The sequence below is a fragment of the Dama dama genome, chromosome 2 (assembly GCF_033118175.1).
Source record: "Dama dama isolate Ldn47 chromosome 2, ASM3311817v1, whole genome shotgun sequence".
NCBI lineage: Eukaryota > Metazoa > Chordata > Mammalia > Artiodactyla > Cervidae > Dama > Dama dama.
Genome location: NC_083682.1, coordinates 73,867 through 99,927, shown reverse-complemented (window position 1 = coordinate 99,927; position 26,061 = coordinate 73,867). Strand labels below are relative to the sequence as shown.

The following is a 26,061-nucleotide window of genomic DNA, read 5'->3' as shown; positions in this document are numbered from 1 at the left end:
CTGAGGCTTTGAAGAGTACGGGCGCCTAGGTCGAGCTGGCTTTGTGACCTTTGTGACCCAATGTTCTCGATTCAAGTGGGGTTAACAATACCATCTTCCTAGTAGTGGCTTGCGAGGACTAAGTATAAATATGATGCCTGACCACAGAAAGCGCTCCCAAAAGTGTTAGTTATCATCTCCATCTCAACAGAAAAAAGGTGAGAGCGAGGGTAGGGAAATGCAGGTTCCAGGTTTGGTCTTGGGAACCAGAGGCGGGAACTCAACAGAATAGGAAACCGCCCCCACCTGACGTCCACCTCCACCTGGGATGCTGGGACGGGGAAAGAGAATGTGAGGCTAGGGTAAGGGCTCGCGAAGACCTGGCGAAGGTGCGCTTGGAGGGGCGGGACGAGCTGAGCTGGATGGCCAGGAAGGACGCGCAGGAAAGACGCGCAGGGGCGGGGAAAGAGCGTGAGGCTAAGGTTAAGGGCGCGCTGGCGGGGGGCGGGGCGCGCACGCGATCCCTGAACACCTGACACTGCGCGCTGCGGAGAAATATGGCGCTGTTTCCTTGTTCAGCTGTTCCAGCCCTCAGGTTCTGGGGCCTGCGAGGTGCGCGGGTGCGGACCCGCTGGCCTCGGTTCGTTCCGGGAGGGGGCGGCTGCGGTACCGGGCGGGGCCCAGAGGGGAGACCGACCCCCTCAGGCGAGCAGGGATGTCAGGCTTCCCCCTGCGTGGTCAGCGGGAGGATTGGAGAACCTGAAAATGGCAAGTCACTGCTCAGGCGGCTCTGAAGGGCGTTCTGGAGTCCCGGATGGCAACGGTTTCTCGTTTCTTCCCAAGGGTATTTTGGACGTGTGTAAACAACACTTAATGTTCATTCTTGACATCTGGCCCCCGTTTTAGTTAGATTATGTTCTGTACCTCTCCTTTTTTCCCCCCCACTTAACGTGTCTTGGAGTTACTTCCATTCTAAACTTAAATGCTTTCTCAGTCTTTTATGTTAATCTGTAGAATTCCATTCTTTGGACGTTTCATACTTAATTTAACCAGTCTTGTGTTGAAAATGTTTCTAATCTTTAATTATTACAAATAGTGCTGTGTTGAATAACCTTGTTCGTATTCCACCGTTTGGATAAATCTCTAGTAGTGGAACTCCTGTCTCTACATTTTATTGCCCCAGGTAAACGTCCTGCAATTAATACTCCCACCAGCGTGTGTTCATACCCTTAGTCAGGTTCATACACAGTAATTGCCCATTTTGAATCCTTGTCTAGAAATCGGACCTACAAGTGGAAGAATCTTAAGATCATAGTTGTTAATCACAGTTGTTAGGAAACTAACTTAATGCCCAATAATAGACAAATATTTAAATAAATAATGGTACATTCACTTAATGCCTTCTTACACAACAACCAAAAATACTGAAGAGTTTAATAAAGAGATACCAAGGAGGAGTCTTTCTTTCATCCAGGAGACTTTTGTTGGACTTACCATCTACCAGACTGTTCCAGGTGCAGTGATGGAGCAGGGGTCAAATTGTTGCCTTCATGGAGCTTATTTCAGTTTCAGAATATGCAGGCAGTTATGTGGGTGGGGTATGGCTAAATAGTGACCGTATCAATCAGTAAATCCTTGCTACCACTTCCTGCCCAAACTGGAGGCATGAAGGTACCTGTGAAGAGCAGTTTGCTTGCATAGGCTGTCTACAATTTGGAATTTCTGCCTTTCGAGCTTGTATCTTAGGGGCTCCTGTTTGAAAGTGTCCTTTGTCTCCATTTCCCAAGCAGCAGCTGTGCTTGCTCCTCAGCTTACCCCTACTCTCAGTAAATCTCATTCCATGTAGCATTTACTTTAAGTCATACACCTTCAGTATTTTCTAGATGTTCGGTAAAATTCAGTCTGTGTGTTTTTCAGTGACAGACATTTTACTTGTGTAAATGAGAAGTACATATTAAGTACCCTGAGTGATACCTTGCACTCGAGTAGGCACTCAACAATGGGTTTTATTTCAATACCAGTGAGCATCTTTTCAGTTTTCCACAGACACCAACTGGATGTCAAATATAAGTGACTTCTGACTGTGTCAGCCTGGAGACAGCACTAGATTCCGCAGGCTACGGGCTTAGTCCCGCAGGACTGACCTCACTTCAGCCACTGATCCCGGTCCACCTGTGCTTCTGAGCAACTGACCACAGAGCGGAGCTTCCCGTGACTCCCTCCTCTGATGTGATTAATTTACTAGAGCCGCTCACAGAGTTCAGGAAACCAGTTTACTTAGTAGATTGCTAGTTTATTATAAAGGATATTAAAAAGTATGAATGAACAACCAGATAAAGAGATACCCAGGGTGAGGTTTGGGAGAGTTCCAAATGCAGGAGCTTCTGTCCCTGTGCAGTTTGGGGCCTGGCATGTGGAAGCTTTCTGAACCTCTTGCTTTTGGGTGTTCATGGAGATTCCAACCCTCTAATTATGGTTGGTTTCCCTGGCAACCATACCCCATCTTTAGGGGATTTCCAATAATCACCTCACTAACATAAACTCAGTGTAGTTGTAAGAGGCTTGTTATGAATAACAGGACACCTATTTCACTTCATAGCTCTGAAGGGATTTCGGGACCTGAGGCCAAAAGACCAAATACTGTAGTAAAAGGTGTTCCCATTGCTCTTAGGAAATTCTAAGGGTTCTGGGACTAAGACCGAAATATATATAATTCAGTTCAGTTGCTCAGTCGTGTCTGACTCTTTGCGACCCCATGAATTGCAGCACGCCAGGCCTCCCTGTCCATCACCAACTCCCGGAGTTTACTCAAACTTATGTCCACCGAGTTGGTGATGCCATCCAATCATCTCATCCTCTGTCGTCCCCTTCTCCTTCTGCCCCTAATCCGTCCCAGCATCAGGGTCTTTTCCAATGAGTTAACTCTTTGCATGAGGTGGCCAAAGTATTGGAGTTTCAGCTTCAGCATCAGTCCTTCCAATGAACACTCAGGACTGATCTCTTTGCAGTCCAAGGGACTCTCAAGAGTCCTCTCCAACACCACAGTTCAAAAGCATCAATTCTTTGGCGCTCAGCTTTCTTCACAGTCCAACTCTCACATCCATACATGACCACTGGAAAAACCATAGCCTTGACAAGACGGACGTTTGTTGGCAAAGTAATGTCTCTGCTTTTTAAGATGCTATCTAGGTTGGTCATAACTTTCCTTCCAAGAAGTAAGCGTCTTTTAATTTCATGGCTGCAGTCACCATCTGCAGTGATTTTGGAGCCCCCCAAAATAAAGTCTGACACTGTTTCCACTGTCTCCCCATCTATTTCCCATGAGGTGATGGGACCAGATGCCATGATCTTAGTTTTCTGAATGTTGAGCTTTAAGCCAACTTTTTCACTCTCCCCTTTCACTTTCATCAAGAGGCTTTTTAGTTCCTCTTCACTTTCTGCCATAAGGGTGGTGTCATCTGCATATCTGAGGTTATTGATATTTCTCCCGGCAACCTTGATTCCAGCTTGTGCTTCTTCCAGCCCAGCATTTCTCATGTGCTCTGCAAGTAAGTTAAATAAGCAGGGTGACAATATACAGCCTAGATGTACTCCTTTTCCTATTTGGACCCAGTCTGTTGTTCCATGTCCAGTTCTAACTGTTGCTTCCTGACCTGCATACAGGTTTCTCAAGAGGCAGGTCAGGTGGTCTGGTATTCCCATCTCCTTCAGAATTTTCCACAGTTTATTGTGATCCACACAGTCACAGGCTTTGGCATAGTCAATAAAGCAGAAATAGATGTTTTTCTGGAACTCTCTTGCTTTTTCGATGATCCAGCAGATACTGGCAATTTGATCTCTGGTTCCTCTGCCTTTTCTAAAACCAGCTTGAACATCTGGAAGTTCACAGTTCATGTACTGTTGAAGCCTGGCTTGGAGAATTTTGAGCATTACTTTACTAGCATGTGAGATGAGTGCATTTGTGCAGTAGTTTGAGCGTTCTTTGGCATTGCCTTTCTTTGGGATTGGAATGAAAACTGGCCACTGCTGAGTTTTCCAAATTTGCTGGCATATTGAGTGCAGCACTTTCACAGCATCATCTTTCAGGATTTGAAATAGCTCAACTGGAATTCCATCACCTCCACTAGCTTTGTTTGTAGTGATGCTTTCTAAGACCCACTTGACTTCACATTCCGGGATGTCTAGCTCTAGGTGAGTGATCACACCATCGTGATTATCTGGGTTGTGAAGATCTTTTTTGTACAGTTCTTCTGTGTATTCTTGCCACCTCTTCTTAATATCTTCTGCTTCTGTTAGGTCCATGCCATTTCTGTCATTTATCGAACCCATCTTTGCCTGAAATGTTCCCTTGGTATCTCTAATTTTCTTGAAGAGATCTCTAGTCTTTCCCTTTCTGTTGTTTTCGTCTATTTCTTTGCATTGATCGCTGAGGAAGGCTTTCTTATCTCTCCTTGCTATTCTTTGGAACTCTGCATTCAAATGGGAATATCTTTCCTTTTCTCCTTTGCTTTTCGCTTCTCTTTTCACAGCTATTTGTAAGGCCTCCTCAGACAACCATTTTGCCTTTTTACATTTCTTTTCCATGGGGATGGTCTTGAACCCTGTCTCTTGTACAATGTCACGAACCTCCGTCCATAGTTCATCAGGCACTCTATCAGATCTAGTCCCTTAAATATATTTCTCACTTCCACTGTATAGTCATAAGGGATTTAATTTAGGTCATACCTGAATGGTCCAGTGGTTTCCCCTACTTCAATTTAAGTCTGAATTTGGCCATAAGGAGTTCATGATCTGAGCCACAGTCAGCTCCCAGTCTTGTTTTTGCTAACTGTATAGAGCTTCTCCAGTTTTGGCTGCAAAGAATATAATCAATCTGATTTTGGTGTTGACCATCTGGTGATGTCCATGTGTAGAGTCTTCTCTTGTGTTGTTGGAAGAGGGTGTTTGCTATGACCAGTGTATTCTCTTGGCAGAACTCTCTTAGCCTTTGCCCTGCTTCATTCTGTACTCCAAGGCCAAATTTGCCTGTTACTCCAGGTGTTTCTTGACTTCCTACTTTTGCATTCCAGTACCCTATAATGAGAAGGACGTCTTTTTTGGGTGTTAGTTCTAGAAGATCTTGTAGTTCTTCATAGCACCGTTCAACTTCAGCTTCTTCATCATTACTGGTTGGGGCATAGACTTGGATTACCATGATATTGAATGGTTTGCCTTGGAAATGAACAGAGATCATTCTGTCATTTTTAAGATTTCATCCAAGTACTGCATTTTGGACTCTCTTGTTGACCATAATGACTACTCCATTTCTTCTAAGGGATTCCTGCCCACAGTAGTAGATATAATGGTCACCTGAGTTAAATTCACCCATTCCAGCCCATTTTAGTTTGCTAATTCCTAGAATGTTGACATTCACTCTTGCCATCTCCTGTTTGACTGCTTCCAATTTGCCTTGATTCATGGCCCTAACATTCCAGGTTCCTATGCAATATTGCTCTTCCCAGCATCGGACCTTGCTTCTATCACCAGTCACATCCACAACTGGGTATTGTTTTTGCTTTGGCTCCATCCCTTCATTCTTTCTGGAGTTATTTCTCCAGTGATCTCCAGTAGCATATTGGGCACCTACTGACCTGGGGAGTTCCTCTTTCAGTATCCTATCATTTTGCCTTTTCATACTGTTCATGGGGTTCTCAAGGCAAGAATACTGAAGTGGTTTGCCATTCCCTTCTCCAGTGGACCACTTTCTGTCAGACGTCTCCACCATGACCCGACCGTCTTGCGTGGCCCCACACGGCATGGCTTAGTTTCATTGAGTTAAACAAGGCTGTGGTCCGTGTGATCAGATTGGCTAGTTTTCTGTGATTATGGTTTCAGTGTGTCTGCCCTTTGATGCCCTCTCGCAACACCTACCATCTTACTTGGGCTTTTCTTACCTTGGATGTGGGGTATCTCTTTATGGCTGCTCCAGCAAAGCGCAGCCACTGCTGCTTACCTTGGGGGAGGGGCATCTTCTCACGGCCGCCCCTCCTGACCTTGAACATGCAGTAGCTCTTCTTGGCCCTCCTGCACCCACGCAGCCACCGCTCCTTGGATGTGGGGTAGCTCCTGTAATATATTGTTAGATATAGTCAAAGCTATGGTTTTTCCAGTAGTCATATATGGATGTGAGAGTTGGACTATAAAGAAAGCTGAGCACCAAAGAATTGATGCTTTTGAACTGTTTTGGAGAAGATTCTTGAGTGTCCCTTGAACTGCAAGGAGATCCAAAGAGTCAATCCTGAAGGAAGTCAGTCCTGAATACTCATTGGAAGGACTGATGCTGAAGCTGAATCTCCAATACTTTGTCCATCTGATGCGAAGAACTGACTCACTGAAAAAGACTGATGCTGGGAAATATTGAAGGCAGGAGTAGAAGGGATAGACAGAGGATGAGATGGTTGGATGGCATCACTGACTGATGGACATGAGTTTAAGCAAGCCCTGGGAGTTGGTGATGAACAGGGAAGCCTGGTGTGCTGCAGTCCATGGGGTTGCAAAGAGTCAGACACGACTGAGCGACTGAACTGAACTGAATATATATATATAATTCTAAATCACAATATCACAACTCCCTCTCATTCCTTTTGTATTTCTCATAATTTGCATTTAGAAGGAGCACAGAAATGTTTGGTTGAGGACCTTAGGTGAACAGATGTTCTTGATGCTATGTGAAGTGGACATTTAATAGCTGTGTTTGTAGCCAGAGCCATCTTTTTCCTTCCTAACTGTATGGTTTTCACTGGAAAAGCCCCTTTGGAGATTTCATTGATGTGCACTCAGGAGAGCTGCCTTGTCTGGTGCTTTTATTGAAGACTTGGGTGGAGGAGAACTTTATTCGGAATCTGTAGGCATCTCTGGGAGAGCATGGGGAGGAGTGGAAAGCATTGTCTCCCTGCTGTATGTCCTGTACTTTCTGCTGGGTGGTTTACAGCTGTGGGTTTTTTCAAAAGACTGTTGGAATCATCTCTGGCTCCCTTGCTTTTGGCTTTGGCAGCCAAGGCTCAGGATGTTTGAGTGACTTAATGAGACAATGGTGACTATGGCTCTGACTCCCCTTTTGGTGCCCTCAGCCCTACCTTCCCTTGCCAGTTCCTCTTTCTCATTACATAGTTTTCTGAGGCCTGTTCTTTGGAAAACCAAGATGATGGTTTGTCAGGAGAGGCATCACAAGTGGACTGAGTGGCCAGTGAGCTCCTGAGTTGCACTGTCATTGACCTCAGCGTGGACTGTGAGAGGCAGCTGTGCAGTGTTAGGAGGGAAGGGGTGACAGGCCCCTGAAGTGAAGAATGGGAGCCAGGACTGTCACCCTTCAGAGGAGTGTGAAGGTGACTTCTTACTGGGTTGGGCAGTGGCTTCATGAAGGAGGTGGCCTTGACTCTGGGAGACTCTAGACATGCTGAGGGGTAAAAAGGTCTTTTCAGGTAAAGGAGCTGGGTTTAGAGTGAGTACAGGAACCAGGAAAGGAGAGGTCTATGAGAGGGAGTAATGGGCCTGAAACTCTCACTGGGGTGGGGTGTGTTGTGCTAAGATGCTCTGGTGCTATGGGGTCCGAGGGCATCAGGGAGAACCTCAGCAGCATGGTGTAAGCAGGTGTGTGTGCAGATTGTGCAGGAGCAAAAGGAAAACCAGAGACAATGGGCAAACAAAGTGAGCTAGGACCACACTTCTGAAAGATAAGCTCTGGATTGTCCTTACCTGTATCTGAAGATGTGCTTTTAGGGTGCTTATTTCTTACCTGTATCAGAAATTAGTGAAATAAATATTCTGTTTCCTCTTTTTGTGTCTGTATTCATTTTAGATTTATCAATCATTTGGGGTGGGTTTTCATTTCAGTTTGTTTAATTTCTTCCTGTTAGGGTGGAGGGGTCTATACTTAGGGGCCGAAGTCCTAGCTGTGGGTCATCGGGGCCTTCTGGAAGATGGGCGTGGTGGCTCCCAGCCTTGGGGTGAGAGGCAGATGCTCTGTGCAGTGGGGCTGGCCGTCTTGAACTCTGGACAGGTTGCCAACATGCTACCAGCAGGTGATGAAGTTATGTAGCTCACGTAGATGCCAGATGAGGCCCTGAGAGCAGATCAGGAAGTCCAGAGGCCTTCAGGTCCACACTCGGCTCTGCCTGTGTGCCCTGTGGCTGCAGACTTGCTTCAGGTGGACGTATTCAGGTGCTGCTCCTGTTGTGCAGTTTGTGTTGTCTTTGTCTTCTTTCTGGTGCTTCCTGGTTGTGGAGCCTCTTACTGAGTCCTGATGCCTCTCTGAAGCTTGTGGCATCTTTATTGTGTGTCTTACTCTTTTCTTCTTGTGGAAGACCATCTCTTACTCCAAACAGTTAGTATTGTGAATGTCTCAGCTCCTGGCTTCTGCAGATGACCTGAGACTCCTGGAGTTTTGCAGGGTGACCCCCAGCTCCAGTTGGCTCCTGCCTTGCCTGGGTTGTATCATATGTTTGGCTGCTATATAAAATGAGCAGCCTCCTGAATGGCTGCGAACATAGAAGATGGAGTCTCTGCAGCAGTTTGAATCCCTCGGTGTCAGGATATGAGTGTTTCTTTTTGGAATGGTCTCTTGAACCTACTTAATTAACATCCTGTTAATATTTGGTAAAGATGGGTACAATAAAGGACAGAAATGGTGTGGACCTAACAAACAGAAAATATTAAGAAGAGGTGGCAAGAATACACAGAAGAACTATACAAAAAAGATCTTCATGACCCAGATAACCATGATGGTATGATCACTCACCTAGACCCAGACATCCCAGAATGTGAAGTCAAGTGGGCCTTAGGAAGCATCACTACTAACAAAGCTAGTGGTAGGCGATGGAATTCCAGTTGAACTATTTCAAATCCTCAAAGATGATGCTGTGAAAGTGCTGCACTCAATATGCCAGCAAATTTGGCAAACTCAGCAGTGGCCACAGGACTGGAAAAGGTCAGTTTTCATTCCAATCCCAAAGAAAGGCAATGCCAAAGAATGTTCAAACTACTGCACAAATGCACTCATCTCACACGCTAGCAAAGGAATGCTCAAAATTCTCCAAGCCAGGCTTCAACAGTACATGAAATGTGAACTTCCAGATGTTCAAGCTGGATTTAGAAAAGGCAGAGGAACCAGAGATCAAATTGGTTTGATCATCATCGACAAAGCAAGAGAATTCCAGAAAAACATTTACTTCTACTTTATTGACTATGCCAAAGCCTTTGACTATGTGGATCACAACAAACTTGTAAAAATTCTGAAAGAGATGGAAGTACCAGACCACCTTACCTGCCTCCTGAGAAATCTGTATGCAGGTCAAAAAGCAACAGTTAGAACTGGACATGGAACAACAGACTGGTTCCAAATTGGGAAAGGAGTACAACAAGGCTGTATATTGTCACCGTGCTTATTTAACTTATGTGCAGAGTACATCATGTGAATTGCCAGGGCTGGATGAAGCACAAGCTGGAATCAAGATTGCCAGGAGAAATATTAATAACCTCAGATATGCAGATGATACCACCTTTATGGCAGAAAGGGAAGAAGAAATAAAGAGCCTCTTGATGAAAGTGAAAGGCGAGAGTGAAAAAGTTGACTTAAAGCTCAAGATTCAGAAAACTAAGATCATGGCATCTGGTCCCATCACCTCATCGGAAATAGATGGGGACACAATGGAAACAGAGACTTTATCATTTTTGGGTCTCCAAAATTACGTCAGATGGTGACCTCAGCCATGAAATTAAAAGACATTTGTTCCTTGGAAGAAAAGCTATGACCAACCTAGATAGCATATTAAAAAGCAGAGATGTTACTTTGCCGACAAAGGTCTGTCTAGTCAAAGCTATGGTTTTTCCCGTAGTCATGTTTGGATGTGAGAGTTGAAATATAAAGAAAGCTGAGTGCCAAAGAATTGATGCTTTTGAACTGTGGTGTTGGAGAAGACTCTTGAGAGTCCCTTGGACTGCACAGAGATCCAGCCAGCTCAATCCTAAAGGAAATCAGTCCTGAATATTCATTGGATGGACTGATGCTGTAGCTGAAACTCCAATACTTTGGCCACCTGATGCGAAGAACTGACTCACTTGAAAAGACCCTGATGCTGGGAAAGATTGAAGGTGGGAGGGGAAGAGGAGGATGAGATGGTTGAATGCCATCACCGACTCAATGGACATGAGTTTGAGCAAGCTCCAGGAGTTGGTGATGGACAGGGAAGCCTGGTGTGCTGCAGTCAATGGGGTTGCAAAAAGTCGGATGCAACTAAGCGACTAAACTGAAGTGAATATTTGGCATAAAGTCTGAGATGTTTAATTTGCTTTAGATATCACTGAGTATTTGTCACATGCTTTCTATGTTAGGGTGTATGGCTCTGCAGAGAGCATCCCCAGATGCTCTTGCCTCTAGCTTGAGCCTTCACTAGCTTTTGATAACAGGAATTGTGAAATGATACTTTCCTGAATTGCACAGTTCCCATTAACCTGAAATTTTTGCTCCCAAATACATCTTGATTTCAGAGTTTCTGTTTTATCCCATGATAAGAAAGATAGTCGTTTGTGGGGCGGGAAGGAAGTGTAGTCATTTTAGTGGTGGGATTGGTGGAAGGCAGACATCGCTTTCTTGCCGGCATCAGCTCGATTATCATCAGTTACTTGGCTGCTCTCCTTTTCTATCAGGATTACAGGTGGAGGATGGCCCATATCTTGTTCCGCTGGTGGTTCAAGTGACACTGGAGGTGGAGGCCACAGTGAGAAGAAGTTTCTCCTGCAGGACATCGCTGAGCTAATTAAGACCAGAGCCTGCCAGAGGGTGGTGGTCATGGTGGGGGCTGGCATCAGCACACCCAGCGGCATCCCAGACTTCAGGTGCCTTGCACTCCCAGAGCACCTCCCACAGCTCCCTCCACTCCCTGCTGTCTCTTGAAGGGCTCAGAGCCTCTTGCTTCTCTCTGCAGGTCTCCAGGGGTCGGCTACTACAGCATCCTCCAGCAGTACAAGCTCCCCTACCCTGAGGCCATTTTTGAGCTCTCATTTTTCTTTCATGACCCCAAGCCATTTTTTACTTTCGCCAAGAAGCTGTACCCTGGGAACTATAGGCCTAATGCCACTCACTACTTCCTCCGATTGCTACATGAGAAGGGGCTGCTTCTGCGGCTGTACACACAGAACATCGACGGGCTTGAGAGAGGTGAGCCTTAGTCCTGTTTCACACCTTTCCACTCATGCATGGAAGGCTCAGGTGCCTGTTAGCGCTGAGGCCTAGTGCTTATTCCCCATCCTTGTGGCTGATTTTGATCCGAGAAGTTTTGCCATCATCTCCAGCGAAAATGTCCTCTTTCTGTTTTAAGTATCACTGTTAGGACCTCATTGGTGGACCCATTTTCTAGGTTGTGAGTTTGGGATAGACCTAAAGTTGACATTGGGAGCTTCTGGTTTTGCTGATCTGATGGTTTTCTTTTTTCAAGTTTTCATTACAGAATTTTTTGAGCACATAGTGAGAGGAATGTGATGAACCCTCATGTCCTCATTATCTCATCATGGCCAGTCCTGTTTAACCTGTGTCTTACCCCCACCTTCTCTCACCCCTGAGTATTTTGAAGCAGATCCCTCTCATCATAAATTTAATCTATAAATCCAGCAATGGATATCTTTAGAAGGTAACGACTTCTAAAACACAACCGTGATATCATTATCACAGAAAGAAGTCACTAACAGTTCCTTAATATCAAATTCAGTGTGGTGATTTCTTGACTGTACCTAGATGGTGGCCATGTGCAGTGACTCGTGGGTCCTGCTGACCTCTGCCCGTGCACTCTGGAGAAGCAGTTGCTGGGCCTTTTCTCTTTTGCAGGTGCTGACAGGCAGCGCTCAGCAAGCCAGCAGCAGCTCAGCCAGGCTACAGATGTCTTGTGAATTGAAAAAAGCTGTCTCAACTCCAGGAAAATGTTTACTTGCTAGAAGGACTCTACAAGTTGGAGCCACATAGGCAGTAGTGAATGCCCCGTAGGGACGGTCTCTTTCCTGGGAGTGCGGCAGAGCAGCCGTGTGGGGAGTGGGGTGTGTGGCTGTGGCGTTTACATGTGTACAGTGAGGACGGCGGTGGGGGACAGGGCAGCAAGGACCGGGTCTTCATACCCGTGGCCTTCCAAAGCTCACGGTGGTAACGGAACTTACATGATAAGTAACCTTTTGTTTGTTTTTCCATAGGTTTTTGGAAATGTATTTATATTAGCAATGTTTTCTTACTCTTGGTGTCTGTAGCATAGAAAATGTTTTTCTTGGTATTGGGTATACTTTGATCTAGACTAATGTCAAATGTTTTTTCTACTGTGTGTTTTCACAGGCTTTGTTTTTTTTTTTTCTTTTGCTATTCTTTAATTAAAAAAATTTCCATACATTAACATGAATCAGTTCAGTTCAGATGCTCAGTCGTGTCTGACTCTTTGCGACCCCATGAATCGCAGCACACGAGGCCTCCCTGTCCATCACCAACTCCCGGAGTTTACTCAAACTCATGCCCATTGAGTTGGTGATGCCATCCAGCCATCTCATTCTCTGTCAGCTGTAGGTATATATGTGTCTCCTTCCTCTTGAACCTCCCTCCCACCTCCTACCCCTGTAGGTTGTCACAGCGAATTCTCGCTGGCTACCTATTTCACGTTAGTAGTGTATATGTGTCCCTGCTCCTCTCTCCATTCGTCCCATCCTCTCCTCCTCCTCACCCTGTGTCCATAACCCTGTTGTTTATGTCTGCATCTCCACTGCTGCCCTGCAAATAGGTTCATCAGTACCATCTTTCTGGATTCCATATACATGCATTAATATATGATATTTGTTTTTCTGATTTACTTCACTCTGTATAATAGGCTCTAGGTTCATCCACCTCATTAGCACTGACTCAAATGCATTCCTTTTTTATAGCTAATATTCCACTGTATTTATGTACCACAACTGCTTTATCCATTCATCTGTCAATGGACATCTGGGTTGCTTCCATGTCCTAGCTATTTGTAAATAGTGGTGCAGTGAACATTGAAGTACTTGTGTCTTTTTCAGTTATAGTTTTCTCAGAGTTTATGCCCAGTAGTGGAACTGTTGGGTCATATGGTAGTTTTAGTCATAGTTTTTTTTTTTTTTTTTTTTTTTTAAGGAATCTCCATATTGTTTTCCATAGTGGCTGTATCAATGTACATTTCCACCAACTGTGTAAGAGGGTTCCCTTTCCCTCACACCCTCTCCCGCATTTATTGTTTGTAGATTTTTTGATGATAGCCATTCTGACTGGTGTGAGGTGGTATCTTATTGTAGTTTTGGTTTGCATTTTTTTAGTAATGAGCAATGCTGAGTATCTTTTCATGGGTTTCCCTGGTGGCTCAGATGGTGAAGAATCTGCCTGCCATGCAGGAGACTGGGTTTGATCCTGGAGTCGGGACAGTCTGCTGGAGAAGGGAATAGCAACCCACTCCAGTATTCTTGCCTGGGAAATCCAATGGACAGAGGCGCCTGGTGGCCTGTAGTCCATAGGGTTGCAAAAAGTGCCAGACACAACTGAGCAACACACACACACACAATTATGAGCTATGCTGATAATTTTTTCCATGTGCTATTACACAGGCTTTGTTGTAACTGTGATTTGGCTCCTTGTCAGAGCCTCATCACTGAACTTATTCTGATCAGTGGGGTTTTGTCTGTGGGTTATAGAAGCAAGGCTTCCATGGAGGGCTGCAGCTCCTCCTGGGGGCCTGCCATGCCCAGAGGTAACACTGAGGGGCTTGTGTGCCCACCCCAGAGGCAGCAGCACTTAGCTTCGGTTTGAATTTCAGCATCTGGCATCCCTGCCTCAAAGCTTGTTGAAGCTCATGGATCCCTTGCCTCTGCCACCTGCACCATCTGCCGAAGACCCTATCCAGGGGAGGACTTCTGGGTAAGTTGTCACAGAGAGTTCTTTTCCTCTGCACTTCTCAGTGGGAGTAATCCGAAGAAGTGGTATTGTATAAGCATTGTGTTGGAAGGACAACAGAACAGTAATACTATGAAAATGATTTTCTTTAATTTTAAAATAAAAAATTAATATTTGCTTGTCAAAATTAAGGCAGTACAGACAACAAGGATCTACTGTACAGCACAGGGAACTATATTCAGTATCTTTAATAACCTATAAGGGAAAAGAATAAAAAAAGAATATACACACATATATACGTATAGCCGAATCACTTTGCTATACGCATGAAACTAACACAATATTGTAAATCAGCTGTACTTCAGTTTTTTTAAATGTGCAAGTCCTAACTCCCAGTATCTATAAATATAAACTTATTGGGCCATAGGATATTTGCAGATTAAAAAAAATTAAGGAAATATAAAATATGTAGGGAAAAATGAATCTGCCTTCTACCAGTTCCTATAGCCCATTTGATATGTGTATGTATATATAAACATACATGCACATTTCTATGTACCTACACCACACGCAATTAGTTTTTTCCATTAATGGGATAACTAATATTCACATTGCTTTGTCCATGAGCAAAATTTCATAGATATCTTGTGTCAGTAACTATAGCTCTGCTTACTGTTTTTAGGTAACTATAGAGCATTGCTATTGTTCATTTGCTATGTCGTGTCTGACTCTGTGAAACGGTGGACTGCAGCATGCCAGGATTCCCTGTCCTTCACTATCTCCCAGAGTTTGCTCAAACTCGTGTCCCTTGAGTCGGTGATGCCATCCAACCATCTCATCCTCTGTTGCCCCTTCTCCTGCCATCAATCTTTCCCAGCCTCAGGGTCTTTTCCAATGAATCAGTTCTTCGAATCAGGTGGCCAAAGTATTAGAGTTTCAGCTTAGCATCAGTCCTTCCAATGAGTATTCAGGGTTGAGTTCCTTTAGGATTGACTGGTTTGATCTCCTTGCTGTCCAAGGGATGCTCAAGAGTCTTCTCTAGCACCACAGTTTGAAAGCATCAGTTCCTCAGAACTCAGCCTTCTTTATATGGTCCAACTCTCACATCTGTACATGACTACTGGAAAAACCGTAGCTTTGACTATATGGACTTCTGTTGGCAAAGTGATGTCTCTGCTTTTTAATATGCTGTTTAGGTTTTTCGTAGCTTTTCTTCCAAGGGGCAAGTGTCTTTTAATTTCATGGCTGTAGTCACCATCCACAGTGATGTTTGAGCTCAAGGAAATAAAGTTTGTCACTGTTCCATTTTGTTCCCCATCTATTTGCCCTGAAGTAATGGGACTAGATGCTATGATCTTAGTTTTCTGAATGTTGAGTTTAAGCCAGCTTTTTCACAATACACAGCCTTGATGTACTCCTTTCCCAATTTTGAACCAGTCCATTGTTCCATGTATGGTTCAAACTGTTGCTTCTTGACCTGCATACAGGTTTCTCAGGAGGCAAGTAAGGTGGTCTGATATCCTCATCTCTGTAAGAATTTTCCACAGTTTGTTGTGATCCACACAGTCAAAGGCTTTAGTGTGGTCAATTAAACAGAAGTAGATGTTTTTCTGGAATTACCTTGATTTCTCTGTGATCCAACAGATGTTGGCAGTTTGATCTCTGGTTCCTTTGCCTTTTCTAAATCTAGCTTATACATCTGGAATTTCTCGGTTCACATGTTATTGCAGCCTAACTTGAAGGATTTTGAGCATTACTTTGCTGGCATGTGAAATGAGCGCAATTGTATGATAATTTGAGCATTCTTTGGCAAAGCATTTCTTTGGGATTGGAATGAAAACTTATCTTTTCCAGTCCTGTGGCCACTGCTGAATTTTCCAAATCTTCTGGCATACTGAGTCTGGCTAACGGTTTGTCAATTTTGTTTATCTTCTCAAAGAACCAGCTTTTAGTTTTATTAATCTTTACTATTTTTTCTTTCATTTCTTTTTCATCTATATGATTTATTTCCTTGTACTAATTTTTTTTGTTGTTCTTCTTTTTCCCGTTGTTTTCGGTGTAAAGTTAGGTTGTCTATTCAATGTTTTTCTTGTTTCTTAGAGGTAGGATTGTATCGCTATAAACTTTCCTCTTAGAACTGCTTTTGCTGCATCCCATAGGTTTTGAGTTGTTGTGTTTTCATTGTCATTTGTTTCCAGAAATTTTTTGATTTCCATTTTGATTTCTTCAGTAACCTGTTGGTTATTTAGAGACGTGTTGTTTAATCTCCATGTGTTTGTGTTTCTTACAGTTTTTTTCTTGTAATTGATATCTAGTCTCATAGCATTGTGGTCGGAGAAGATGCTTGATATGATTTCAATTTTCTTAAATTTACTGAGGTTTGATTTGTGACCCAAGATATGGTCTGTCCTGGGGAATGTTCCATGTGCATTTGAGAAGAAGGTTTATTCTTCTGCATTTGGATGGAGTGTTTTGAAGATATCAATGAGATCCATCTCATCTAATGTATCCTTTAAGACCTGTGTTTCCTTATTAATTTTCTGTTGTGATGATCTGTCCACTGGTGTGAGTGGGGTGTTAAAGTCTCCTACTATTATTCTGTTACTGTCAGTTTCTGCTTTTATGTCTGTTAGTGTTTGTCTTACGTATTGAGGTGCTCGTATGTTGGGTGCATAGATATTTACAATTGTTATGTCTCCCTCTTGGATTGATCCCTTGATCATTATGTAGTGTCTTTCCTTATCTCTTGTAATATTATTTTATGGCCTGTTTTGTCTAATAGGAGGATTGCTACTCCAGCTTTCTTTTGCTTCTCATTTGCATGGAATATATTTTTCCATCCTCTCACTTTCAGTCTGTATGTGTCTTTAGGTCTGAAGTGGGTTTCTTGTAGACAGCATATGTATGGGTCATGTTTTTGTACCCATTCAGCCAGTCTGTGTCTTTTGGTTGGAGCATTTAATCAATTTTCATTTATATATATGTTCCTATTGCCATTTTCTTAATTGTTTGGGGTTGATTTTGTAGATCTTTTTTCTTCTCTTATATTTCTTGACTATATAAATCCTTTTAACATTTGTTGTAAAGCTGGTTTGGTGGTACTGAATTCACTTAACTTTTGCTTGTCTGAAAAGCTTTTTATTTCTCCATCAATTTTGAATGAGAGCCTCGCCGGGTACAGTAATCTTGGTTGTTGATTTTTCCCTTTCAGTACTTTAAATATATCCTGCCATTCCCTTCTGGCCTGCAGAGTTTCTGCTGAAAGATCAGCTCTTAAATGTATGGGGTTTCCCTTGTATATTACTTGTTGCTTCTCCCTTGCTGCTTTTAATATTCTTTCTTTGTGTTTAGTCTTTGTGAGTTTGATTAGTATGTGTCTTGGTGTGTTTCTCCTTTTGTTTATCCTGTATGGGACTCTTTGTGCCTCTTGGACTTCATTGATTATTTCCTTTTCCATGTTGGGGAAGTTCTCAACTATAACCTCTTCAAAAATTTTCTCATATCCTTTCTTTTTCTCTTCTTCTTCTGGGACCCCTATTATTTGAATGTTGGTGCATTTGATATTGTCCCAGAGGTCTCTAAGACTATCCTCAGTTCTTTTCATTCTTTTTACTTTATTCTGCTCTTCAGAAGTTATTTCCACCATTTTATCTTCCAGCTCACTGATTCATTCTTCTGCCTCAGATATTCTGCTATTGATTCCTTCCAGAGTATGTTTAATTTCAGTAATTGTGTTGTTTGTTCCTGTATGTTTATTCTTTAATTCTTCTAGGTCTTTGTTAATTGATTCTTGCATTTTCTCCATTTTGTTTTCAAGGTTTTTGATCATCTTTACTATAATTATTCTGAATTCTTTTTCAGGTAGTTTGCCTATTTCCTCTTCATTTATTTGGACTTCTGTGTTTCTAATTTGTTCCTTCATCTGTGTAGTATTTCTCTGACTTTTCATTATTTTAACTTATCGTGTTTGAAGTCTCTTTTTCTCAGGCTTCAATGTTGAATTCTTTCTTCCTTTTGGTTTCTGCCCTCCTAAGGTTGGTCCAGTGGTTTCTGTAAGCTTCGTATAGGGTGAGATATGTGCTGAGTTTTTTTCTTTTTGTTTTTTTTTTTGTTTTTCCTCTGATGGGCAAGGCTGAGTGAGGTGGTAATCCTGTCTGCTGAAGATTTGGTTTGTATTTTTGTTTTGTTTGTTGTTTAGATGAGGCGTCCTGCATAGGGTGCTTGCTACTGGTGGTTGGGTGATGCCAGGTCTTATATTCAAGTGGTTTCCTTTGTGTGAGTTCTCACTATTTGAAACTCCCTAGGGTTAGTTCTCTGTTAGTCTAGGGTGTTGGAGTCAGTGTTCCCACTCCAAAGGCTCAGGGCTTGATCTTCAGTGCCATCTCAGAGATGGCCTGGATGGAGGAGGACTGGCAGGCCAAAGCCCAGGGACTTGTAACACACAATCTGGGGAGAGTTCCCACACGGATGCTGGAGGACCTCACACAGTGGCCTGGGCTAAAGGCAGGCAAACACCGTGTCTCCTCTCCTCTAGACAGTGGTTCATCCAAGTGTGATTGCCAGGCCTGCAGCCTTGGGCTCCTGTGAGCACGTGTTTTGGAAGTAACTTCTGGCATCCCTGTGTCGTATTTTAGATTCCACATACAAGTGATATCATATGGTATTTGTTTTTCTCTGTCTGACTTTGCTTAGTATTATAATCTCTAGGTCCATCCATGTTGCTGCAAATGGCATTATTTAATTCTTTTTAATGGCTGAGTAATATACCATCGTGTATATATATATATTATATGTATATATATATATATATACACACACCATATCTTTTTAATCTTAGAATGGCTTTTTTTTTTTTTAAGTAGAGTAAGGTAGAGTGGAAAATCTTAAATAAAGGTGAAACTGAAATAATAACATGGCACAGAATCCTGTATTTGTTAAATTGAGGTGAATTCACATAACATAAAATTAACCATTTTAAAGTGTACACTTTATTGGTATTTAGTATTTTTACTGTATTGTGCAACCACCACCTCTATCTAATTCCAGAGTATTTTCATCACCCCACAGGAAAACCCTGTATCCAGTAATCAGTCAACCTTAATTCCCTCCCTGACCCCAAACCCTTAGCAAACACAGATCTTTATTATTATTATTTTATTGAAGTATAGTCAAACCAGTCAATCTTAAAGGAAATCAACCCTAAATAGTCATTGGAAGTACGGATGCTGACGCTGCAACTGCAATACTTTGGCCACCTGATACATGAAGAGCCAACTCATTGGAAAAGACCCCGATGCTGGGAAAGATTGGGGGCAGGAGGACAAGGGGGTGCCAGGATGAGATGGTTGGATGGCATCACCAACTCAATGAACATGAGTTTGTGCAAATTCCAGGAGACAGCGAGGGACAGGGAAGCCTGGTGTGCTGTAGTCCATGGGGTTGCAAAGAGTTGGACACAACTTAGTGACTGAACATCAAACAACAATAGTTGATTTACAGTGTTGCATTAGTTTCAAGTGTACAGCAAAGTGATTCAGTTATACACATACATCCTTTTTCAGATTCTTTTCCCATATCGGTTATTACAGATTATTGAGTTGAGTTCCCTGTGCTATATAGTAGGTCCTTGTTGGTTATCTGTTTTATGTTTTATATTTAGTAGTGTGTATATGTTAAATTCCTGATTTATTCCTCCCTACCACAGTTCCCCTTTGGTAACCATAAATTTGTTTTTCAAATCTGTGAATCTTTTTTTGTTTTGTAAGTAAGTTCATTTGTATCTTATAAAAAATTAGATTCCATATATGAGTGATACTGTATGATATTTGTGTCTGACTTAGTGTGATATCTCTAGGTGCATCTGTGTTGCTGCAAATATCATTACTTTGTTTTTTAATGGCTGAGTTATATTCCATCTGTGTGCACGTACCACATCTTCTTTATCCATTCCTCTGTCCTTGGGTCAGTATTTCATTTAGGTTGGCAATCAGAATTTTGCCTTTTCCAGAGCATCATAGAGTTGGAATAATATAGTATGCAGCCTTTCTCATTGACTTCTTTCACTTAGTATTATGTATTTAAGGTTCCTCCATGTCTTTTCATGGCCTGATAGCCTTTTTTTTTTTTTTTGAGGCGGAGTAATATTCCATTGTTTGGATGTAACACAGTTTGTTTATCCATTCACCTACTAAAGGACACCTTGGTTGCTTCCAGGTTTTGGTAATTATGAGTAAAGTTGTTACAAACATCCATATGCAGGTTTTTATGTGGATATGTTTTCAACTCCTTTGGGTAAATACCAAGGAATGTGATGCTGATCAGTTTGTGTCTTCCAAAGTGGCTGCCCCATTTTGCATTTCTAGTCACAGTGAATGTGAGTTCCTGTTGCTCTGCATCAACAACACTTGGTGTTGATTTTGGCCGTTCTTGTACGTGGGTAGTGATATCTCATTGTTTTAATTTGCAGTTTTCTAGTGACATATAATGTGGAACTTGTTTCTTATACTCATTTGCCATCTGTATCTTCTTTGGTGAGGTCTTGGGCCCAATTTTAAATTGAGTTGCCTATTTTCTTATTGCTGAGCTTTAAGAATTCTTTGTATTATCAGATTTGTCTTTTGCAAGTATTCTCTCCTAGTCTGTGACTTCTCTCATCCTCTTGACATTGTCTTTCACAGAGGAGAAGTTTTTTGTTTTAATGAAGTCTGATTTACCATATTTTTCTTTCAGTGATCATCTTTTTCCATATCATATTGGCTAGTCTGAGTCTTTTGCTTTCTATATAAACTTTAGAATCACTTTTTTTTTTTTGCCATTTTCTGATAGTTTAAAAACTTCTCTTTGTCTTTAGAGTTTTGCACTTTACTGTGCTTTGTCTCCATATTGTTGTGGTTCAGTCCCTCAGTTGTGTCTGACTCTTTGTGACCCTATGGACTTTTGCAGAGCTTTCTGAATCTGTAGTTTGATATCTTTTTCATTTTTGCTAAAAAAAAAACCCCAAACCTTCAGTCATGGTAATTCCTCTGGACAGTGACTGCCCCAACCATGTGGACCTTGTAATTCTTCTTTGGACCTTGGGTTAAACACCTCTGATATTGGCTCACGCTCTGCCCAGAACCCTTGGCCACTCTTCTCTGCATCCTGTCTTGTTCCCCTGGGTGCTGCATTCTGAGTCTTCCTCCTGATCTACTTTCCAGTTTGTCGACACACTGTTCTTCCATAGAGGATAAAGCCCCTCCACTGGGCTTTAATTTTCAGTACTCTACTTTTTATTCAAGTCCTATCTGGTTCCTTTCCAAATCCACTGCAATACTTTGTATAGCTTTTTATCTCCAACAAGTATTTCAAACCTGTCCTTTAAAAAATTGAAGCATAATACAGTTTTTATCTGGATCTGCTAATATCTAAAGTCTTTGAATAGTCCATTTCTTTTGTCTGTTGTTTCTGCTGCTCTTTACTGGGTTCAGCCTGCAAAAACAAATTTGCATTAGCTGTAAAGATTTACCTTAGAAGGCAAGTGTTTTTTTCCTTAGTTTCCTCTTCTGATGTCCAGCCCAAGCATGAACAAGTGTGGCAGGATACGATGACTCACATCTGCTTCACCTTGGCCTGCAAGTAGGGGGTCTGTGGGTAGTGTTGTGAGTCATAACTCCAGCCAATGAGTTCAAACTGACCTGAATGTCTTCAGGGCTAAGGTCATGTCAGGATCGCTTCAGCTAAAATCAGGGACAAATTTATACTGTCATTTTCATTCAGTAACACCTATTGTAAGCCAGATGCCTACAGAGTACTGCTGAGGATTATCTAATTAGTACAGTTGACTTTGAACATGGGTTTGAACTGTGTGGGTCCACTCATAACATGGATTTTTAAGAAAATAACTGTGAATTCTGGGACTATATGATCCACAGCTGGTTGAATCACAGATGCAGAACCACAGATATGGAGGAACCATGTGTACAGAGGGCTTAGCCTGAATTTTGTGCAGATTTTCAATTGTGCAAAGGATTGCTGCGCCTGACCACCGTGTTGTTTGAGGGTCAGCTGGGCTTCCTCACCCCCTGAGTCTCTGAGAAGCACTCCTGGTGCAGAGCGCAGTGTTCAGTATGTCAGATGTCATGCAGTGTCCAAGATCTCCTTTCAAATACTGCAACCTCAAAAAAAAATATTGCCATCTCCCCAGATTCTGCGGGCTATACGAAATAAAGCTGGCAGAGTGTTAGTAGCTGCTGAAGCTGGGTTCCTCATACACAGGGGCTTCACTGTACTACTGTCTCCGCTGTTGGGAATGTTTGACACTTTCTCAGTAAGAAGTTGGTTTTGCCTTTTCAAGTGTGCCGTATGGCTTCCTTGGAGCACTTTCTCCCTGTGTCACCCCAGGCCGACGTGATGGTGGACAGGGTTCCCCGCTGCCCGGTCTGCTCTGGCGTCACGAAGCCTGACATCGTGTTCTTTGGGGAGCCGCTGCCCGAGAGGTTCCTGCTGCATCTGGCTGACTTCCCCATGGCAGACCTGCTGCTCATCCTTGGGACCTCCCTGGAGGTGTGTCAGCAGGCCTAGTGGTGCACAGATGTGTGGGGAGGCGGCCAGTGAGACAAGGCGGAGGAAGTGAGGGCTGGTGGGAACCCCCCCTGCCTCTAGACTATGAGTGGACTCAACATGTGAGGAAGCAGCGGCATTCCAGGCCGAGACAGCAGCAGTCTGCGTGAGAGGACAGGGGGAAGGAAGGTGTCTAGAGTGTGGGTGGGCACGACATGTGACGGCGAAGGAGATGTCGGGCAGGAGCAGGCTTCCAAGGTCGCATCTATCACAGAGACCGATTTTCTGTAGAAGCAGTGAAACCAGGGGTGTATCTGGTCATCCTTGAGATCAGAGAGATCTGGGAACAGGATGAATTGAGCACACATCCAGGAGGCTGAGCATAGTCAGACTTGGGGACTGTGAGAGATGGCAGAGGGGAGGAGGGCTGGACTTAAGAGCCTGGCATCTCTTCGAGGACTGAAGAGGGAGGTGTCTCTCTCTCCTGTGGGAGGTCAGGGCCTTTGCTTAGGAGTCTGGATTGGGGTTGCTGAATTCAGTTCTGCACACGTGTTTGAGGTGCTTGGGAGATGCATCTAGACCTGACGTTCGGGAAGCTTCTAAATGCTTTGATGAGACCCTGAAGGCACTGTGCCTGACTGGATTCAGGCACCACGGGGGCAGACGGGCCAGAAAGACCTGTGCCCAGGCCTCCAACCAGCCAGGGACCCAGAGCTGTGTGTGTTTTCCCCCAGTTTGCCAGGCCCTGTTGTAGCGGGTGCATCGGGAACCCCTCAGTGGTGGTCCCTCTGAGGGATCGGGCACTTGCCCTCAGGGAGCAGGAACAGATAGATGAGCGGTCACGTCACTGGTGAGCCGGGAGAAGACAGTGCGTGGATGGGGAGAGCAGGTGAGATGGTGTGGATGAACTTCAGCAGGGAGACTTGCAGGAGCCAGGAGAGGCAGAAGAGAAAGGGGCGTGGATGAGAGGGAGGCTCGGGGGAGGGGGACGCAGGGTATTTGAGACCAAGCAGCAGGAGCACTACCGCAGAACTGAAGCGGGTGCTGGGTTTTCTCCATATCCAAGGTCTCACCTTGGTCACCTCCAGGGCCTCAAGGGCTGTGGCACCAAGGTCCTGAGGGCCTGGGAAAGTGAGCACCCTGCTCCTCACATTTGGGCAATTTTTCAGGTGGAACCTTTTGCCAGCTTGTCCGATGCCGTGCGGAGCTCGGTTCCCCGACTGCTCATCAACCGGGACTTGGTGGGGTCCTTGGCTAGGAATCCTCGGGGCAGGGACGTGGTCCAGCTGGGGGATGTGGTCCATGGTGTGAAAAGGCTGGTGGAGCTTCTTGGCTGGACGGATGACATCCAGGACCTCATCCAGAGGGAAACTGGAAAGGTATGGCCTGCCGCACAGTCACAGGAGAGGTCTCTTCTGCTCCAGGGTCTGGTCGACCTGGAGCAGAGCCCTGTTTGGCTAACACTGTAACAGTAACAGATAATACTGCTGTTAACTCTGCACCAGGCACTGTCTGGGCCGTCTGTGTGCTTATTAATGGGGTGCTGTGATTCTTATTCCCTCCATTTAGACATGAAGAAACTGCCACCTTGTGCCTGCTCTGAGTGGCAGATGAGGGTCCAGGCACATGGGGCTGTCGTTCTACAATCACCACACTTCAGCTCTTTGTACCCTAAACTGAAGGAGCACCACACAGCTTCAGGCTAAGATGTGGTTCTCAAGTTCTCTGAACCAGTATGGGATGATGCTTTTAGGAGTGTGAGAGCCACTGACTTATCCACTGGCGGTAGAAAGCCAGAGCCTTCATTGCTCTAGATGTCAAACCTCCTACAAGTGAAGTTTCCCACAAGAATCAGTTAGCATGTATAGCCTTCATGAGAGGGGTTATTTTCTATAGGGGGCAGCATTAAATGTTTGAAGTCTGTCTCTCAAGAGGGTTGTTTATGATTACAGCCAGGTGTAACACTGCCCAAAGTGGACTTCACCAGAATGCTTATGTTCTTGTCTTGGGAAACCTCCCTACCTTTGGCTGTGCCTGCCTTAGGGATTTAGCACCATGGGTGAGCCCTTTCCTTTCATCTCCACTGGCAAAACCCCTAGCCTCTGGCTATAGGCTATTTTCTTACCAATTTGGACCAAAGTGAGAATATGAGGCTTTTTAAGGCTATGAGAACTTGCAGTTATATTGTTTTCATGGAGTTAGACATCAGTGCCCTTCAATCCAGAGTTTGGCTCTTAGGGATAAGCTAAAGGATGGTGTCATTTCTTAACTCATTGGAGGAAATGAAGACCATCAGGTGTGTCACGTTGCTGTATCACCTAATGGAAGGCCAGCTAACACGATGCTTTCACTTTGCATCTCCAGAGGAAGAGTAGCAGATGCCTCACTCATGGAGGAGTAGAGGTCTTGGTCATATCCACTTGGCAGCTTACACAGGAGCCTTTCTTTACCTAAGGACTGACTTCCTGCTTTCATATAATCACGTCAAGTAGCCACTATGGGCTTTTGGAATTAGTCCTACAGGATTTGACCTTAGCCATTTTCTAGTTCCAGAGAAATCTGTGTAGTGTGTTACGATTTTAGGGGTTTGTTTATTTTAAAAGAGTTGCCGCCCAAGAGTAAACACTAAGGGGTGAATGGAAGTGAAAGTTGGATCACTTTTCCAAATAGTGAATGTTCTTGTATGTCTATATTGGTTACTTAAGCAAAGCCCTTTTAGCCACCCAGTTTTGCCCAGCCCTGCTTGGCATCGTCTTAACTTGGTTGAATAGCATTTGCAGACAGAAAAGCTTCCATTTTATGAAAGTTTGATTCCAGGCCCTCACATGTGCCCAGTGTGTTTTCAGTAACCGATTTCCTCTTTGTGTTCCAGTTTGATGGCTGGGACAGATTGTGAGGGATGCCTCTCACACCAGAGGTTACTTGGGAGTCACTACCCATTTCTGATGAAGACCTGCCTGAAGAACAGCTGGGGCATGTTTACAAATTTTGGCTGAACCACAACACGCAACTTGAGGCTGCCCCTGGAGTGTCTTCCTGGGTTGTAAACCCTGTGCAGTCAGGGTCACTCGTCACAGATGTGAAGGCGCTGCCTGGGCTGACTTTGCTGTTTAACTCTTCACTCTGCTGAGGCTCTTAATGTCAAAAGCTTTCTTCGGACGGTGAATCTCTTGAACTCAGACTGCCTAGAACCCCAAGTTGGAGTCCATCTGAAGGGCAGGATCAACATCTGTCCACCTGGGGTGAGCAGCCCAAGCCACCTCCCAGGAGTGGGTCTGGGTCTCAGGTAATGCACTAGAGTCTTCTAGCACCCTGGCCTCTTTAGTAGGCTTATTTTTAGTCTGTTCTTCTTTTCTGGCATGAAATAAATTTTAATATAGGAACTGGGCATCCCTTCATTTTTGTCACCTAAAAGGGACAGGAATGTGGAAACTTGGGGGTGTGGGTGTTTCTCCTCTACTACTGAGGACTGAGAACATTTGTCCCTGAATTCATCCACAGGCCCTCAGAGCACCCAACACACCCTTGTCCCTGATGCCTTTCACATCAACCCCAGAAACTCATCTGTTTCAGACCATTCTAGCAGCCTCCCCCCACCCCCACCCCCCCCCCCAAACCAGGCCTTCTTCCATTAATGC

At 43.9% G+C, this 26,061-nt stretch overlaps 1 protein-coding gene across 6 annotated transcripts; it reads left to right on the top strand.

Moving 5' to 3' along the window:
* The first annotated feature begins 462 nt into the window (after window positions 1–462).
* On the top strand, window positions 463–25,806 carry SIRT3 (sirtuin 3). 6 transcript variants are annotated; one of them, XM_061159952.1, is made up of 7 exons: window positions 463–619; window positions 10,663–10,851; window positions 10,941–11,173; window positions 13,809–13,909; window positions 22,265–22,426; window positions 23,593–23,802; window positions 25,296–25,806. In XM_061159952.1, exons 1-7 carry the CDS (start codon window positions 537–539, stop codon window positions 25,317–25,319), a joined length of 1,002 nt encoding a protein of 333 aa, XP_061015935.1. In that variant the 5' UTR covers window positions 463–536; the 3' UTR covers window positions 25,320–25,806. The 6 variants fall into 6 exon arrangements, with proteins under 6 accessions (XP_061015935.1, XP_061015961.1, XP_061015944.1 ...); XM_061159961.1 differs by having other exon boundaries at window positions 487–574; XM_061159996.1 differs by having other exon boundaries at window positions 509–591.
* Window positions 25,807–26,061: the final 255 nt, after the last annotated feature.

Coding starts and splice junctions, on each gene's coding strand:
- SIRT3 (XM_061159952.1), top strand. CDS start 537: ATGGCGCTGTTTCCTTGTTCAGCTGTTCCAGCCCTCAGGTTCTGGGGC. Junction 10,852..10,940: donor AGCGGCATCCCAGACTTCAG/GTGCCTTGCACT, acceptor TTCTCTCTGCAG/GTCTCCAGGGGTCGGCTACT. Junction 22,427..23,592: donor TCCTTGGGACCTCCCTGGAG/GTGTGTCAGCAG, acceptor GCAATTTTTCAG/GTGGAACCTTTTGCCAGCTT.